At 41.7% G+C, this 17,867-nt stretch overlaps 2 protein-coding genes across 7 annotated transcripts; one reads left to right on the forward strand and one right to left on the reverse strand.

Moving 5' to 3' along the window:
- Window positions 1-561: 561 nt before the first annotated feature.
- l3mbtl2 (L3MBTL histone methyl-lysine binding protein 2) lies at window positions 562-16,034 on the forward strand. Of its 6 annotated transcripts, none has more exons than XM_053850644.1 (18): window positions 562-644; window positions 1,019-1,433; window positions 1,496-1,613; window positions 1,695-1,828; window positions 2,452-2,542; window positions 3,356-3,426; window positions 3,517-3,634; window positions 3,939-4,073; window positions 4,146-4,234; window positions 5,479-5,710; window positions 5,851-5,912; window positions 6,271-6,375; window positions 6,425-6,602; window positions 6,693-6,775; window positions 9,094-9,328; window positions 10,719-10,784; window positions 11,031-11,231; window positions 11,301-16,034. In XM_053850644.1, the coding sequence occupies exons 2-18, from the start codon at window positions 1,095-1,097 to the stop codon at window positions 11,525-11,527; spliced, it is 2,484 nt and encodes an 827-aa protein (XP_053706619.1). In that variant the 5' UTR covers window positions 562-644; window positions 1,019-1,094; the 3' UTR covers window positions 11,528-16,034. The 6 variants fall into 6 exon arrangements, with proteins under 6 accessions (XP_053706619.1, XP_053706622.1, XP_053706624.1 ...); XM_053850647.1 differs by having other exon boundaries at window positions 5,854-5,912; window positions 11,301-16,033; XM_053850649.1 differs by having other exon boundaries at window positions 6,455-6,602; window positions 11,301-16,032.
- Window positions 11,718-17,653, reverse strand: chadlb (chondroadherin-like b). Its single transcript, XM_053850651.1, has 11 exons — window positions 17,612-17,653; window positions 15,585-15,728; window positions 15,315-15,509; window positions 14,564-14,719; window positions 14,154-14,299; window positions 13,790-14,071; window positions 13,506-13,725; window positions 13,124-13,397; window positions 12,635-13,047; window positions 12,399-12,565; window positions 11,718-12,118 (listed from the first exon to the last, which is right to left on the reverse strand). Exons 1-11 carry the CDS (start codon window positions 17,624-17,626, stop codon window positions 11,827-11,829), a joined length of 2,304 nt encoding a protein of 767 aa, XP_053706626.1. The 5' UTR covers window positions 17,627-17,653; the 3' UTR covers window positions 11,718-11,826.
- Window positions 17,654-17,867: the final 214 nt, after the last annotated feature.

The following is a 17,867-nucleotide window of genomic DNA, read 5'->3' on the forward strand; positions in this document are numbered from 1 at the left end:
TGGTCCTGGATTGTGTTTCATATTTTGGCCTGTAGCATAAATTTATTTGACAATCCTGTTGTAGGCATAAGACAAAGGGAAACCGATCATTTTTTTTCTGAGGAATCAATGATGTACTACGACTGACTGCTCTACTGCTGTGTCCTTGTAGTCTGATGGGAATAAGCCAACAATGTAATAATCATCTTTCTCATTAAAATTCAGTTTACAGGAGCAAATGACACAAATCAGAAAAAAAAGTTAAAGCATGTACACGGTTTTTTGCCCCCCCAGGCAAAAGCAATACGCAATCACATACTCAAATTTGACAAAGAAAAGTGCTTTGACTCTAAACTGCTGCAACTATTTCTACTCGTACAAATAGTTGTAATTGTTATTATATATTATTATCATTATAATTACGAGCTGTAATTATTAGAACTTTTGTTCTACTCTAGTTTGTACTATTCTCCTGTCATTCTCAACCTAAATGTTGAGTATGACAAGTTGTTGAATGATAATATGGTTATGTGGCCAATAGACAACTCCTACTACGCACTGTACTGCGAACACTTCAATTCCCACAATTCCACTGGGCAGATGCTACGTTTAGCGTAGGCGACCACTATTCGAGTTCTATGACTGCTGAACGAAACTCTCCGGCGGCAAGTACTTTGTTTTCCCTCATCATGTACGGTTATAATAAGATCATACTATCATAATTGATATGAATGCATGTGTGTATTTGTTAGCTTTGAGTGAACTGAACGTTAGCATGGTAGCTAACCCCCACATGTGTTATTGTTTTGATACCAGTCCGTGGCATGCGGACAGTGAATCCAGATGGGTTTCAGATTATGCAACGATTCATTCATCATTTTCACGTTTCCATCGTTATCATAAAATACTCTGAATGTTATCTATCGAACTGAACCCAACCAAACTACTATTAGCTACTAAAGTCACCATTGATCTTTCAGATGCCTACATGAATTCGGTTTTGCCGGTCATTTATCCAAGTATTGATTTTCTTTTGCAGACTCAAGAAATGATTCAGTGGCAGAAGGTCCTGGTTCAGATGGTCTGTTAAATTACTTTGCCCAACGAAAGTCAGCATGTCCTGCAAATGTGTAGCCTTTGGATGTGGCAAAACTGAAGATGATGACGTGACACTGTTCAGATTCCCTCAGGATCCTGAGAAGTTTCGAAAGTGGGAAAAACAAGTTCAGCGTTCACGCGTCGGGTGGACTGCCACACCAGACTCCTACCTTTGCAGCGAGCATTTTGGGAAGGAGTATTTTGAGCCGAAGGCCCACCCTAGCGATTTGAGGCTGAGACCAGGAGCTGCTCCCACCGTGTTTGTCCGTCCTCACAGTACCTCTTGTGATGGAGAGTTGGGGGGCAGTCAGCATGATCGAGACAGGATTTCGCACCCTGACGTACAAAGCGTCCCAGTAAGTTATTTTCCCATTATGCTAGAAACATCGCCGACTAAAAACCTTCAATGAATTTCCAGAAATCGCTCTTAAAAAAGGCCACAGTGGAGTCTGCTTATCATAAAATGGCGAAACCCAGGAGGAAAAAAGTGACTGGACAATCGCTGATTTCTGAAGAAGAGGCCTTGGACATTCCAGGTAACCTAAAATGGGGAAAATGAAGTTGAAAAGTACAGAAACATTTGTGTTCATATTCACAGAAGTCTTCTTTTATTACAGTCGTTTGCGAGATGTGTGGCACCAAAGGTTTAACTGGCAATTTTTATTCCAAAACCAAGCGGTTCTGCAGTAGGTCCTGCTCACGTTCCTATTCATCAAACTCCAAAATGACCTCTGTACTGGCACGATTACAGGTAGAACTACAACACTGATGTCCTGCTTCTCTTGATTCTCATGTTCAGAGCGAAATTTTGCTTCCATTTTGTGTTTTAAGTAAGAAAGTTTCCTAAATATTTTATGCATTAAAATATAATGAGAGACCCAGTACACAAAATTAAATAACTGAAAAATTCTAATACATGTATTTTTTATCCGATTTTAAATCAGCAAAATACAGTTTCTTCTACTATAAATTTAGATCGTATGGTAACGTATAGTAACAACTATTGCAGTCTGAACATACTAAAGAAAGAGCAGCATAAGCTAGTCTCATGATGTAGTACAGCAGTTAGAGAAATACATAAAAGGACCTACATGCAAATTGAAACTGAAGACTTCTTGACTTGAATGTTTTTATTTTTATACTGTTGTGGGGCAAACGTGGGTGTTTCATCTCAATGAACACTAAACACTTGGTTACGGTTTGTGTGAAATACAATCCTAAATGAACCGCATACTGAGGAACACAGCAAAGACAGAAAAATGCGTTTAGACTTTAGGATTTTGGTTTTGTGAGTGAAGATGGCAGAAAAATGTTTAAGCAGCTTGTGAAAGTGACTCTTTCTTATCATGTTTCTTTCTTTCCTTCCCCATTCAGGGCAAACCTCCCTCTAGAAATGCAACTGTGCTGCACAAAGTTTGCCAACGCGCCATCAGACAAGGACAGAAGAGCGATAGACGGAAAAACAGTAACAAGAATTTTTGAGTTTTGTGTTAATACTTCAAAGTACATCTGTGTGAAATGATAATTACTGGTTACATCTGGTGAAATTTAAGATCTACCTCTTTCACACGCCTCAATTAGTTTCTCCTCTGAACATATCATTTTAGTAATTTACTTTTTTACATCTGCTTTTTTTTTTCTTACAACCATGTTTGTTTGATATTTTTGTTCCGTCATTCAGCCAACAATGGAATTGTTTTGATTTAGTGACTTGTACTTGACTGGAACTGATCCAGTGACATGAATGTTCCACATCAAATGTGTTGTGTTTGAATGTTAGTGACTAGTATAACAGTTAACTTGGAAGGCACATACATTATCGGGACATGTGGCATCAAAAAGGTCCGGACTTCCTTATGCTCAAAACCCTCCTCCAGGACAACCAGCAAGATGAATTTCCTCCAGCAGGATTTGTGATCTCTGTAAGGGCGAGTTGCTCATGTCAGTCGTCTGGTTTCCGGTCAGGAACATTGAGTGTAGGAATATAGATACTTATAGCTTTTTGGCTCAGCTCCTTCGTTGCTCCATCCTGAGTCCTCTTGATGGATCACACTTCACAGATCACTCTATCAGTCTCACTCACTCATGAACAAGATCCCAAGATACTTCCCAATCCTCCTACATCCTCCTCCACTGGGAGGAAAGACTCTTTCTGAACAGGGACTCTTTTCTAACTGAGAATCAATTTAAAATCTACATGATGTTATTATGGAGTCATGGCTGAAGAGTAAAATGAGAAACTCTGAAACTGACTCGTGTAACCTTCTGAATCCTTCAGCTTCTTTTGAGTGGGGCCCATATTTGGACAAGGAGACATCGGTGGCTGCACCGGTCACCTGCTTCCCTCACGTGAGTGAGTTGTTTTGTGTTTATATTCCACCAAACAAAGTGAGGTACAATATTAATGTTGGTCAATTTTTGACCTCCACACTATTGCAGGCTCCCATGTGTGACCAGTGGGATGAGGTCACAGTAGGGATGAAGGTGGAGGTCCTCAACACTAATGCAGTCCTGCCCAGCAAGGTGTACTGGATCGCCACTGTCATCCAAATAGCAGGTCTTTAATGTGAAATGATTTTTTCATATCATGTAACATCATTACATCAAGCTTCAGTAAAGCTGCTGTAGACAGTTGAGAGTGAATAAGTGAATGAACTGTGAGCGAACAAGTTACTTTGTGGGCCAGAAAATGGTCTTTCTATAATCTTGGGTTGAGATTGGATCTATTTGAGCAAATAGAACGATTCATCAAAGCTTGATGCTGAATATCAATCAACTGTTGTTCCTAGTTGTGGCATTGTGTTTCACCCAAATGTCGCGTTGTTTTTCTGCTCTGAATCGCCTCACTTCTCGCCCAACAGGTTACAAGGCGCTTCTGAGGTACGAGGGCTTTGAACATGACAGCAGTCACGACTTCTGGTGCAGTCTCGTCTCGGGTGATTTGAACCCGATTGGATGGTGCGCCATCACGAGCAAACTGCTGGTGCCACCACAAGGTGATGGATTACCTCAGGTCCTTGGTGAGATATAAGATGAGTGACTGATGTCTTCATTTGACAAAACTGCAGGTGTGAAAAGGAACATTCCAGACTGGAAGGAATACCTGACCAATAAGTTGGTGGGAAGTTACACAATTCCGGTGGATTTCTACATGAAGGTAAATTTTGAGTCTTCTGTGGTCATCCCCTATTCTCCTGAACTGTCCTCAAGTCCCATCAAAATGGCCTGGGGTTGTCATTTGCCACTTTTTTACTTTACTTTATATCATTTAAATTCAAATGGGATTAGTTCATAATTCATTGGTCCATAAGCCATTGAAAAGCTAGAGAGGTAAACATTGCGAATACGACTTGTAAGGCAATAGTGAGACAAGAATAACTGAAGATAATTCTTGAACAATATGCAATAACAATTACAAATATTTCTCTTAATTCATGTATTTAGATGAAATATCTGAAAAAGTTGGGGAGAACAGTATTTAATTCAAAGAAAAAAAAATTTTTTTTTTGGTTATTTGAGGAAGATTTCATGTAGTGCTATGTCATAAGAAAGAAGATGATAGGATAGGACATGGTTTAAGAATCTTCATCTAACCTTTTGGTGTTATAAAGTGATACATTTGTTTGTGATACATCATTATTTCATTTATTTTTTAAATATGGTGAGTTTTCTTTTGAAATGGCGTCACTTTACGTTGAAAATGCAACACTTAAGCGTGATAAACATGAAGAAAAGAAGGTATAAAAGCCTGTAATTGCAATGAAAGTGACAAATACAGAAATAAATTCCATTATAGAAGTCGGAGAGCTATTGAGAACCTTTTGGTCTACCCTGACTTTTAAATGAAACAAAGAGAGGAAGTTGTTTAAAAAAATGAGAAAGAATATTCAATTACAATAAAAAAAGTAATATTTTTTGATGAACTCAACAAATTAAATACAACAATTAAATAAATGTTGAATGACTACAATGTGAAAACATATCAAGTTCATCATAAATGGCTTCATGACAAATCACAATGTATTAATGTACATAGTCATGGACATGCGTTCAAGTACATATTCAAGTCATGGCTTTGAAGCTAGGTGAAAATATAAACAGCAAAAAATTATGATATAAATCATGACTTCAAAATAGTACTACCGGTACATGAACAACACTTGGATTTGAACCATTTCTTCAGATGTCCAATGGATATTCTTCCTGACAGGGTCAGTCCAAGGCCTGCCAAGCTCAACCCTCCAGGGGCTGTCAACTTTTAAAAGACAAATTTGCTATTTTAGGGATTAACGCCCTACTTAAATATGCAAGATTGTAATCCCACCTGCACCTAATTCTAATCTTCGTGCCAGAGTCAAAAGCTTTAATAAAGTTGATCTGCTTCCTTCCACCTCCCCACAGTTGTCTGAGAGCATGAAGGTCTCCTTCAAGTCTGGGATGCAGCTGGAGGTGGTGGACCCTGAGCAAGTGCGTCAGACCTGCAAGGCTGTTGTGGAGTCTGTCGTCGGAGGTCGTCTCAAGTTGTCCTATACTGAGCAAAGTGACAGCCAGGAGTTGTGGTGTCACGTGAGGAGTCCACTAATACATCCCACTGGCTGGTCCAGCCGCGTGGGCCATGCAACAAAAGAGTCCAGTAAGTTGGGTCACGTTTTAAGAGCTGTAGTGGTGATAGCATTTAATATCCAGCAGAGGGCGACAGACGGCTGCAGGTTTTGTTTTTGTAAGCAAAGGTTGTCGCTGGCTTCATATATAGTTGAAAAGAACATGTTTCAGCAGGCAACGGCCAAGAAACCTATGTCTCCAAGAACAACTGTGATGCTGCATTATTTAAAAAGGTGGGTCTTCCTTCAATTAACATTCAAATAGTACTTTAGGATGAGCGAAAAGCTGATTATCAGAAGATGTGTCTTAACTTCTGGCATGAAAACACGAGTCATGTAGACTGTTTATTGAAAAATACAGACATGAAAGCGTAAATTAAACAAAGAATGTGTGTAATGTACGTGTAAAGATCGACAGAATTTTAAACTCTGCTAAGAAATAGTCATAAATATAACTGATAAAATGTGCTTTTAGTGGTTTCCCATAATCAGAACATTTGCTAAAATGTTAGTTTAATAAAGGTTGCGGTTCAAGGTGTTTAGCTCAAACATTCATAGACGTAACAAGAGCTTCCTTCTCGCTGGTCTGCAGCTCAGATTTGTCTACATAGACAGAGGATACTTTCAAGAAGGAATGAAATTGGAGACCATCGACCCACTGAACCTGGGAAACATCTGCGTGGCCACCGTCCGAAAGGTGATGATGGTGTTTCTTGCATGAATCTATACTTCAACTCGTTTCATAGCAGGACCTTCAACACCACATCCGTCCACAGGTGTTGTTAGAGGGCTACCTGATGATTGGTATTGATGGCATGATACCTGACTCCAGCTCTGACTGGTTCTGCTACCACGCCTCCTCTCACGCACTCCTCCCCATCAACTTCTGCAAAAAGAACAACATCCCATTGAAGGTGCCTGAAGGTGAGGCCCACTCTCTCATGGGCTGCCAGTTCTAATCACCCATCCTCAAAATGTCAACAAGGTGTCTGAAGGTCAATGTTTTGCTGACAGGTTACAGCCCCGAGACCTTCTGCTGGGACCAGTACCTGACTGAGACCCAAGCTAAAGCTGCTCCGCCACACCTCTTCAATACTGTAAGGCCAGTTTTGCACCTAGTAATTCAGTTTTTCTGAGGATGTCGGTGCAAATAGAACCTTTGACCTCAATAAATGTTTAGACCTTTCTAATGTCCTTCTCTACTGATGCCCATGAGGCACAAATACAGTGGTACCTCGGTTTTCAAACGTCCCGGAATTCGCACAAATCGGAGTTTGAACAAAAATTTCGAGATTTTTTTTACTTCTGATTTCGAACGAAAATCCAGAACTCGAACGCCCCCATAAAAGCCGGAAAAACATAACGTGCACGGACCGACCCGCTGACCCACGACGCGCTTTGTTATTGTGTATAGCGCAGCCTCTGTATGCAGACGTGTCCCGTTAGCTACATTTACTGACTGTTTTTTCTTCATATTGAGGTGTAAAACCTTTCCTGTCTCCACACTGGACCGTGGTAGAGTGTCACAGGGGAGGTGCTCGCTCTCCACACCTCCGAGGCTGGCACATTCAGAGCTGGACACGCACCAGGCACCTCTTCACTTCTGGAGAGACGTCACTCACTCGGCAACCCCTCCCACATGCAGCGGCCACACACATAGAGGAACAGCCACCTGCAACAGACACTCTACATTCACTCCTACAAAAGACTATTTTAAGGCTTGGAACGCAATATGTCTTTTTCCATTCATTGTAATGGGAAAAATTTATTCAGATTTCAAACAATTCGCTTCTCGAACGGCCGTCTGGAACGGATTGTGGTTGAGAACCGAGGTACCACTGTACAACAATACACTGCATACGCAGTAGTAAAGGTCAGCATCACAGGCACATTAGACCAGGGGTTCTTAACCTTTTTGATCTGGGGGCCCTCGTTTCCCAGAACAAATCGACCTGGGGCCCATTCTCGTGATAGAACTGAATCATTAGTCTTGATTTCATTTGTGATTAATAACTATGTTTTATCTACTTACCCTTAAACAAACTAAATCCTCATGAAATGACAGGAAGCCATGTGATCATTGCAAAGATATTTGTCATAGAAAAGTCCAACCAGCACCAGGTGCAAGTCATGTTCATCAAATTTTCTAAAAAAAAAATCACTTGATGCCAACTGTTGAGAAAATTGGAAAAACTGAATACAATTCAGAATAAAATAGCTATAGTAAAACCATGTCTAAATATCTTAAAATAAAAATAATATATTTTATTTGAACTCCTAAGAAGATATATGTAAAGTGTAAATGAAAGTATCTCCATAAAATGTGTCTAATTAATTTTCAGAACCGCTTCAACAGGTGCTTTCATGAACATTTTTTACTGTTGGTGGGGACGCCATCACTTTCTTTATCATTTTTTTCTTTTCAAGAACTTCTCCATAGTTGGCAACTATGACAGATTTGCAGCTGTCAAGTCAATTCAGTGACCCACTACTACCACCATATGTGGCTCATGTATTAAAACTGAGCGTCTGGCGGCCCTCGCAGCCCAAAGGTGGAAAACAAAGGAGGAGGCGCTCACGGCCCTATGGTTAAGAATCACTGCATTAGACAAGTAAAAATGTAATTCTGTCCCATCAATGATAATGAAAAATGATAAAGCTCAAGTGCCCATCCTTCTTCCCTTAGTCCCGTATCAATTGCAGTGTCTCAGCTTATGCTTCTGTATTGTTTTATCTCAATCTACAGTGTATTCGTTTTTTTATTTCTGACTTTTTCATATTATTGTATTATTGACTTTTCTCTACAGTGTACTGTTATTTCTTTTTATACAGTTTATATGTAATTGTACAGTATGTTTAATCAATATATTTTAGACTTTTTTTTCACATTTTTAGTTTCTGAATTATGATAAAACTTACTGGTATATAATGCTTTCTCTTGGACCTAACATTTTATATACATCATATTAATGCAGCATGATAAGAGTGTTTCAGTCTAGTTACAGCAATGTCCCTATAGGGATGCCATCAAATTTATCTTAGAACTCTTGACAGGAAACCTTTTTCAAATTCAGGTGTTGAGTAACTTCTTAATGAGCCTTCGAGCAATGTGTAAAGTGAATACTGCCCTCTTATACTCACAACTTTGTAGTACTGCACTGCTGTCATAACACATTAATCACATGCACATATCCGTTTTGTTCAAATGGTTTTGTATGTGAAAAAGACACCTCTTGGTGGGGTTCAAATTTTGAGAAAAGAAGGGCTTCAACGATCACATTTAAGACGAAATTCTGGTTCTAGTTCTGAAAATGAAGAGGTCAACAACATACCTCTGTGGTGTTTATGAGATGATTGTTTGAATCTTGTTGTTCCATAAGGCTGTCAAACAACCATATTTTTTGTCACTGTGAAGGACTTCCTGGGTCATGGCTTCTCCCCCAGCATGAAGCTGGAGGCGGTTGACCTCATGGAGCCTCGGCTGGTCTGTGTGGCCACTGTAAAACGGGTGGTGGGTCGCCTGCTCCTCATCCACTTTGATGGATGGGAGAATGAGTTTGACCAGTGGGTGGACTGCCAGTCTCCTGAGCTGTACCCTGTCGGCTGGTGTGACCTCACTGGGTATCCGCTCCAACCCCCACCTGGTCTTGGTAAGCAATATCTAAACTCAAAAGTATAAATGTTTATTTCAATCTCATCTAATACTTTGTAGTTACGTTTCACATTTACGTGACCTTCAATTTGCTACATTCTTGATACATTGCAGACACTGCCATCAACGTTTCTTCTTACATAGTAGTACATAGAGATTGAAACTGAGCAGAGTGAAGTGCTGTAGTCTATGTTGCATTGTGTCAGTTATTTTGTCTTACTGCCAGTCAGTTAATTCTGACCTCTGCAGTCTCTTCTCCAGAGTAATCTTGGACATGCACACTGTGGCAGACACGTTTTCTTGAAAACCCTCATGTTGTTTATGTTTTTCGGGACCACTATCACTCCCACTATTGCAGTGTACATTTGTCTTAGTCCCAGCATAGAAGTTCCTTTTTCCCCCTCTTCTCTAAACAGTCTTACAGTCTTAGCTAGCTGACTATTGGCCTAAGAATAATAATAAGAAAAGGATCACAACCAAAAAAAAGTCTAATATACAAATAGTAGTTACCTGGATGCAACTCCAGTTCTGTGAGTGCATGCCCTCTAATGGAGTTTCTTATTGGTTTACCTTTTACAAAACACCCCCTTTGCCCGGCTAGATCTTCAATATACTCTCCTCCCAACTGGGGGAAGGCCCCTAGCTTAGCCCTTTGCTACTGCACATCGTCCTTTTTTTCAGTCAGGTGCCTTGAATTGATCTTTGTTGGATTGTACTTTCACCATTCGGTGTCGCTATGGAATCAGAAGAAGAACACTCCTGCATCTCGTATGAGGCCCAATTGGCACACAACACTCTCCATGTTTCCTGCTTTTCCTGTCTGGGTCAGGACTATCTATAGGAAGCCAATGTCTGTCCCGCTTGCGTCTCTCTTAAGACCTCAGGATGAGCGTCTACGGTTTTATGCCGAGATGATTTCTGCACGCAGGCTGTCTGGCATCCGCTCGGTTCTCTGGCTCCTCACCGGAAAGACTGGTCCGATTGCGACGAGGAAGTTTAGGCTGTTACTTTGCAGAAGTGACCACATAAAAACAGGCATTATGCAATGATAACAACAACACTAAAATAGAATATAATCTTTTTTAGTGATTGTGGAAAATCACACTTTTAGTAGAGAGGCTTAACCTCTTATTCCAGGAAAATATTATTCTTATTTTGTGCTGAGGATTTTACTGGTGTTTCACCACAAGAATGTTTTCATGGTATAATGATCACGTTGCTCTAAATCACGGTCCAGTGTTTCAAGTGATTCAAGAAAACTTGTGTAGTTCAGTTTCAGAAAGCCTCTTGAGAAACTCATGTTTGTCTGTCTGGATTTAAACTTGGTCAGGTTTTACAAAATTAAACATGTATAGTTGTTTAAGAGCCTTATTTGCTCGGTCTTCTAGTTGAAGCTGTGGAAAATCAAGGAATTCGCATCAAGAAGCCCAGGCCGACTCCCTTACGGAAAAAGAGTAAGTGCATGGTTATTTGACTTTAAACTATTGTCACATGATATTCTGTGAAGTGAAGTGAAGTTTTTGTGTCTCATCAAGTCAAATCATACTTTTGACTTTTTAAAAAGACCTGCAAAGTAGTGTTTTGAAAATAATGTGACAGACACAGACCTGACAACAAAGAATATTAAATGCCAAAAAGTGTGACTGTTTGTTGTGAAAGATCTGCAAGAAGATGTTCATGTGTGGTCTGGTGTCTCCAAGGAAGGAAGCCAAACAGGAAGAGACTGCTGTCAAATGAAAGATCCACCGATGACCATGATGAGCAGGAGGTTTATGATGAGAAGGACCAGGATTATGTTGCCCCTCGATGGATCAATGTTCGCCCTGCGGGGCAGGACAGCCCCTCTGTCCCACCGGAGGTGTCACCCATCCTTCCCAAAACAGAGCCAATGGAGGTGGAGAGTACGTGTAAACAAAGCAACATCAATGCTCTTCTGTCGGTCACCTGCTAACTTGCCCTTGTTCTCTCAGTCCATGCAGTGCAGGTGAAAATTGAAGAGATGGAGACCCCGATTGCTCCTGCGGATCACCCCCATCAGACCATCATGGGAACTGTCAAACAAGAAGGGCTCCTGGCTACAACTGATGTTACAGATCAGGAAACTGAGCAGAGTGGAAGTGCAGGAGAGCCAAGCGAAGCATATGGACCAGTAGAAGACAGCTTCACTGAGGAGAGCGACATGGAGCAGGAGTCCTAATTATTTTCACTGAAGAGTCGACAGCGGCAGCCATGTCTCTTCTATCTTTGTGACTACACTTCAGTACCAGTGTACTGGACATACTGGGCCTTTCAGCAGCAATCCTAGTTGTTTACCTTCATTAGGATTCTACTGAGGTTTTTCTCTGCCTTATGTGGTCATATAAATATATACACATAAATATGTACTCACTCTTTATTTGATCTGTGTTTGTGCGCTTCCTTGAGAATACAGTGCTACAAGAATGACTATTACAGATTTGTGCAGGTGAAATGTGTAGACATCATGATGGGGCAGAGTCAAGTCATGCTGCGCCGCTTGGTTTTTGAAGCTGCTTGTGAAGGCTTTGTCTTCGAACTCTGCCGCGGTTTTGCTTTGGCTTTGGCCATTTTTCCATGTCCGTGGCCATTTAGGTGCATTGGCTTTGGTTTGTTGGCCTTGGGGGGCTTTGGCATAATGCTGGCAGGGACTGGAAGACTCTCACCTCCAGGGCACGCCTTAAACACGTGGACATCTTTGACTCTGCGACCCCTCAGCTCTGGAGGGTTGGCGCAGGTGGCTCGTACCTTCAGGTTGACTTTTTCGATCCAACTGAAAAAGAGATGAAACAGCCGAAATTCAGATCAGCAGTTACTGGTTGAGTAAATTGGCGGCAAACTTAGTAACTTTTTAATCCTAAGTGACCCGCAAAATGGACAGCAGACCCAACCTCTTCACTCCTCTCTCATAAGTGTTTGCATACATTATACAATTTAACTACTTTCTTTACTTTTCTGAGAGTACTTGTGTTCATGATCGCTTTTTACTTGAGTAGTGTCCCTTCAACAATTATTTGCGGCTCATGCGATTGTTGACTCAAAGTAGAACTCACATGCGTAGCGGCAGCAGGGGACAGTCACACATCAGTGGATTGTCAGCGAGGTTTATAACTTCCAAAGAAGCGAATGAGTTGAAGTCTGGCACTTCCTCTAGCTGGTTCCCCTCCAGGAAAAGACTCCTCAGCCCTGGACCGAGACCGACCAAAGAGTTGGGGGACATCTAAACAAAAAATATCCTGATAAACCCCTGTTTTACTGCAGTGATGCTGCGTAGATTAACCATTCTCACCTTCTCAAGTCCCATGTTATCCAGATACAGCTCCTTCAAGGAACTGGCCATAGAGTGAAAAGCATTGGGTCCCACCCAGCGGATAGAATTCCCTGAAAGCCTCAGGTCACGAAGGTTTCCTGCCATGCTCAGTGCTTCAGTGGGAACTTCCTTCAGCTTGTTTCCAGACAGGTGCAAAGTGTCTAGATCTCTGGCTTGGGCCAAAGCTTTGGGTGAAACATTCCCAATGACATTCCCAGTTAGATAGAGCGCTCGTAGGCCCTCTGCCCCTGTCAAGATGTTCGACTCGAGCTTTGTGATGGAGTTGTTTTCCAAATGAAGAGCAAGGAGACCGGGGAGCAGTTTGAAAGCTCCTGAGGGGAAGCTGGTAAAGCGGTTCTTCTCCAGATGTAGATAAGTCAGCTGAGAAAGCCCTTGTAGGAAAGAGAGATAAACATAAATGGCACTTCTCAGTGAGGAACATAGAAGCCCAAGAACAAACTGGCACACCTTTAAATGCATCAGGACTAAGGGAGGTCAGATCGTTCTCAGACAGGTAAAGGTAGATCAGTCCCTTCATGCCGCTGAAAGCACCACTCTCCACCTCTACAATCTTGGAACGCTGCAGATGAAGGGACACCACTTGAGCGACACCAGGGAAGCTGTTGCTGGGGATGTAGTGGAAGTTATTGCCACGAAGGTCGAGGAGGCGAGTGTCAGGAGCAAAGCCTCGAGGGACTTTTGTATGGCCCCGGTTTTCACAAGAAGAATGGTGGCTGTCTGCCTGGGGAATAAAAAAAAACCTTCCTGAAACCAACTTCATGAAGACATGTTATCCATTTCCTTGGGTGCATGATAGCTTTTCCCGTGTTCTCCTCTAAACTATACTCACATCACATGCACAGTTGGCTGGACACTTGACCTTCTTCTCAGGCTCCTCGGTAGGTCGAGGTGCCATCCTTGTGGCTTCTTCAAACTCTGCCTTCAGCATGGCCTCCTGGCTCTGACAACGTAAATCTGATGGGTAGACAGCTTCCAAGCTCTCTCCAGAAAGATGTGCCGGTCCTCCACATGCACCGATCAGCTTCACCTTACTCCTGATGGCCCACTCCCTGCAGTGCAAATGGAACGATTGCCACTCTGGCTAGCTATTCTTAGGCTGCTTGTTTACTGTACCTCAGTGGGCGCAGGTAGCAATTGCAGTAGATGGGGTTTCCTGTGAGTTGGAGTCGTGCAAGGTTTGGGAGCCCCTCAGCAAAAGGCTGGAGGACGCGTAACTGGTTGTGACTCAGGTCCACGTGGATCAGGCTTTGAGACTTTGAAAGGGCTGTGTTGGACAGGTCTTGCAGCGACATGTGATCCAGGAAGAGATGGGTAAGCTTGGCCATGGACACTGCATCCTCACCCAAGTAAGTCATAGGGTTGTAGCTCAGATCCAACCGGGTCACTTCAGGCAACCTAGCCGAAGGCAGGAGAAAGACACAAGGAAATTGTGAGCGAAACATGGTCATCTTGAGTTAGACCTGTTTTCGTAGCCAACCTGGTCATGGTGTCTGAGGGGAAAAACTGAAGCTCATTGTGGTCCAGACTGAGTCGGGTGAGTGTGAACAGTCCGGCAAAGGCCTCGATATCGAGGTAGTTCAGAGAGTTGTGACTGAGACGAAGCCATTTGATATTCTGTAGGCCCTTTAAAAAGAGGTCAGTGGCGTTGGAACTAGGAAAGATTCCACAAGATTTTGTCCTTGAAAGCATGACATCAAATTATCATGTGAAGAGCCGCTTCCGTGTTCTTGTTAGTGTTTGGAAGTCCATGACAGAATAGAGGACCTACTTAAAGCCTTCTGGCTCGGTGAGAGAAGAGTTAAATATGGAGTTATTAGTGTTACATTGATGATGCTGGGATTTTGACAGGGACGCATCAGCTCCCAAGCGTTACTCCTCCTTGTTTACCTGGAAGGCCATGTTTGGAATGTAGACTAGCTGGTTGTGTGTGATGGAAAGCAGGTTGAGGAAGCCGAGCTGAGAGAAAGCCCCGGGCTGGATTTCCTCAACACGGTTGCGGTCAATCATAAGCTGCTTCAGCGAGGAAAGGCCGTCAAAGGATTCCTGGACTCAGAAAGGACAAAAGGCATTTCACATTTCAGTGGGGTTGGACTGAAAATACCTGACAGGGTGGATCCACGTTGTTTTATGAGCCAAACAATAGATTGATGGAATGTCTGACAGGGTCGGTCTGTTGTCTTAAAGGTCTGAACACAGATCTGTCTGGGATGGAAGATTAGTTTCATACTCCGCACCCACCTGACCATTTCAAAATCTGCTTCTACTTCAACACGCTTGTCTCCTTCAGATTTAGCTGCATGTTTGACAAAAGTAAATACAAGTTGCAAGTGTTTTGGTGAATGTTGTTCAAATGTCAACGATCAAGATGTGACTGATCTTGGAGTTAAACTTGGAGTCAAAAATGTCTTTACATCACTATTTCATTTTTTTAGGCAAGAGACTTGCCAAAACCAGTTCACTTGAGTGGTAGACTAGTGTGATCCATATGTAACTGTCAAGGAGCTCTGTCATCCAAGAGTGAGTGTAACTGTGTTAATGCTGTGACACGTTGAATTTCCTCACTGTGGGACAATGTGTGATGACATAGAAAAAGAGTCCCTGAGTTTCTTTATGACCTGAATAAGTGTTGTCGGCGCACCTGGTAGAGGATCTCAATGTTGTTGTTGGCCAGATTGAGGAAGACCAGGCGGCCAAGACCTCGAAAAGCGCCCTCTTTGACCCTGCGAATGTTACACCGTTGCATCGACAGATGAGTAAGGTAGGGAGTGTGTCTGAAAGCCCCTGTGGGGAGTTCCTGGATGTCATTTCCCCTGAGATCCAACTTCACTGTGATCTATGAGGGGAAATAGAATGTCAAGTCAAGGGTCAACTGTTAAATTCGATGTAGATATTAGTGACCAGGGAGAACCTCGTCGACTGTCGGGGGGACTTGAGTGAGGTTTTTGTTGACACAGGCCACAGTGAGCTGGATCTGGCCACACACGCACTGCTGGGGACACTTGGCCGCCTCTGCAGCAGGTGACCTGACGAGGACCAGGCTGAGGAGCAGAAGCTTGGGAGACAGAAATATAACAATGTGTTTTCATTAAAATAAAAATGATCGACTACAGGAAGTGCTAAATGAATCTGATATCAACTATCTGAATTGTACGACTGCTCTTACTCACTGTGTGAATGGTTTAAGCTGCACGTTTGAACCAGTGTTTGAACCATATGTGAACTGGAGTTTATAAGGTGTGTAAAAATCACTTTCAAAATTCCTGATTCAAGTAGGCGAGCCAAAGTATATGTTTCATATCAAACTGCCTTCAGTCACCCGTTCCTTGTACCAGACCCGGAAGGACAAAAGATTGCTAGAGTATTTCTCAGCTGTTCATTTGTGTGGCACATTTTCTGTTCTTGAACTGCATTTTCTTGCACATATATCTATTGTGATATGTTGTGTACAGAGCATGTTACGAACACAATTTCCCTTGGGATTAATAAAGTTTTCTGATTGATATATTGAGTAGTAAATGAATAAATATATTGTGTGCTCCTTTTCGTCAACGCCGCGATAATGTTAACTGAACATAAATTCATATGGGCTGCCTGAAAATGTCTCAATACTTATCATGAGGCTAATTCACACAACACTGCTAATCATAAATCGAACACGGTAACCTCAGACAATAGCAGCATGACACTATTTTTTTATTTTTAAATATATGACTACAATGGATTTGTAAATTTTATTTTTATTTTTTTTTGCAGTTTAAAAACAAAATAGGCTTTACTTATTTTCTTTTAATTACATGTGCACTCCAATAGAAAACATTCAAAACACCGTGTTATAAGTGCAACACATTTATTGCTGATGTTTTTTTCATTCTTTTTTTTCTCATATTCTTGACTTCTCATACTTCATTGTTTAAATTTCCCCTTTTTTTTCTTTTTATGCTATTGACAATCCTTATCACAACTATATATTAACCATAATAAGCTGTTTTATCTGGTAGCTATTTCCTTACAATACCACTATTTTTTCCTTAAAAAAAAAAAAAAGAAATTAATGTGTGTAAACTGAAGGCAGCAAAATCAGCAGCTAGCAGCTGTGTTAGACTGTATTTGCTAACAAGGACTCAACAGTAATGTATTGAACAGCCATATTTTTGTGGATTTTCTCCTTCTTAAGCTTTTTAGGTAACAACACTTCTTTTTGGACCTACTGCATAAATATGGATGGAAAGTTGCAGCACATAATGGGGGCTTTCATTTGAGAATTGATTAGGTGCAGTTGTGAATGTTTACCTATGAATTTAATGTCTCTCCACAACATTCTCTGTTGAACGGATGGTTCTTTCATAAAGAACCCCTGTCATTGAGGAGGTTAATATTGGACCATACTTGTATTCCCTGGTATTCCTTAAAACCACAAACACGGACAGGAAGAGTAAACCAAATATCTGGCAACTACTGGTTCAGACTTTTGTTAGGTTATGTAAAGTAAACGTTTGACAGCTCTTATTTGTTTGGTAGATAAAAAACACATGGTGGTGGTTTTGTTAAGATTGTCTAAGCAAACCAGGGCCAAGAAATTAGAGACTGAGGAATTTGCTTCGGCCGTACTGTTTGTCCGCGTCCCCCCTGAGATCAACAGTCCCGACCGCAGAGGGTCTGCGCACAAAGACGCTCAGTGTCTTCCTGAGCGGTGCCCAAGTAACGTCTTGGCTCAAGGAGTGTCCCTGTTAATGAGCGGACTGGCTACCCACCCATTCCATTCGGTGTATTTCTTTGAGTTTTAAAACATATTTTTGTTATACAATAATTATCTAACTGCATCCTATGTAACAGTAAACTCTTTACTGAAAAATAACTGCTTTTCTGATCATCCACCTTTCATCTGCACTACATTCGCATTCAAAGTTGGCAGACCAAAACAGAGATGAAACTCACCATCTTTCTGTCCATTGTACTGTTTGCAGGTTCTCTCTCAGTCTGTCGCCTCTGCAGCAGTCCTCCCCTGCTGTCCTTCATCCAGAGCAAACATCCATCCCTTCACTTTTGGCCACACCCCCCCACACACAGACTTATACTCCTCTGGTCCACCTCGCAGTCGTTAAAAAGACTTTGCAGGATGATAATTGATAAAGCTTACCCCTTTACTTTTAAGTGCAGCCCTTAAATCTTGACTACATTTTCATACAAGAGA

This window comes from Synchiropus splendidus, chromosome 1 (genome assembly GCF_027744825.2).
Source record: "Synchiropus splendidus isolate RoL2022-P1 chromosome 1, RoL_Sspl_1.0, whole genome shotgun sequence".
Taxonomy (NCBI): Eukaryota; Metazoa; Chordata; class Actinopteri; order Syngnathiformes; family Callionymidae; genus Synchiropus; species Synchiropus splendidus.

Excerpts from the sequence above, each read along its gene's own strand:
- chadlb (XM_053850651.1), bottom strand. Across the intron at positions 15,510-15,584 it reads TCCCCCCGACAGTCGACGAG|ATCACAGTGAAGTTGGATCT; the intron begins GTTCTCCCTGGT and ends TTCCCCTCATAG. Across the intron at positions 13,726-13,789 it reads TGCTACCTGCGCCCACTGAG|GGAGTGGGCCATCAGGAGTA; the intron begins GTACAGTAAACA and ends TTTGCACTGCAG.
- l3mbtl2 (XM_053850644.1), top strand. The coding sequence starts at position 1,095 with ATGTCCTGCAAATGTGTAGCCTTTGGATGTGGCAAAACTGAAGATGAT. Across the intron at positions 3,427-3,516 it reads CGGTCACCTGCTTCCCTCAC|GCTCCCATGTGTGACCAGTG; the intron begins GTGAGTGAGTTG and ends ACACTATTGCAG. Across the intron at positions 6,603-6,692 it reads CCCATTGAAGGTGCCTGAAG|GTTACAGCCCCGAGACCTTC; the intron begins GTGAGGCCCACT and ends TTTTGCTGACAG.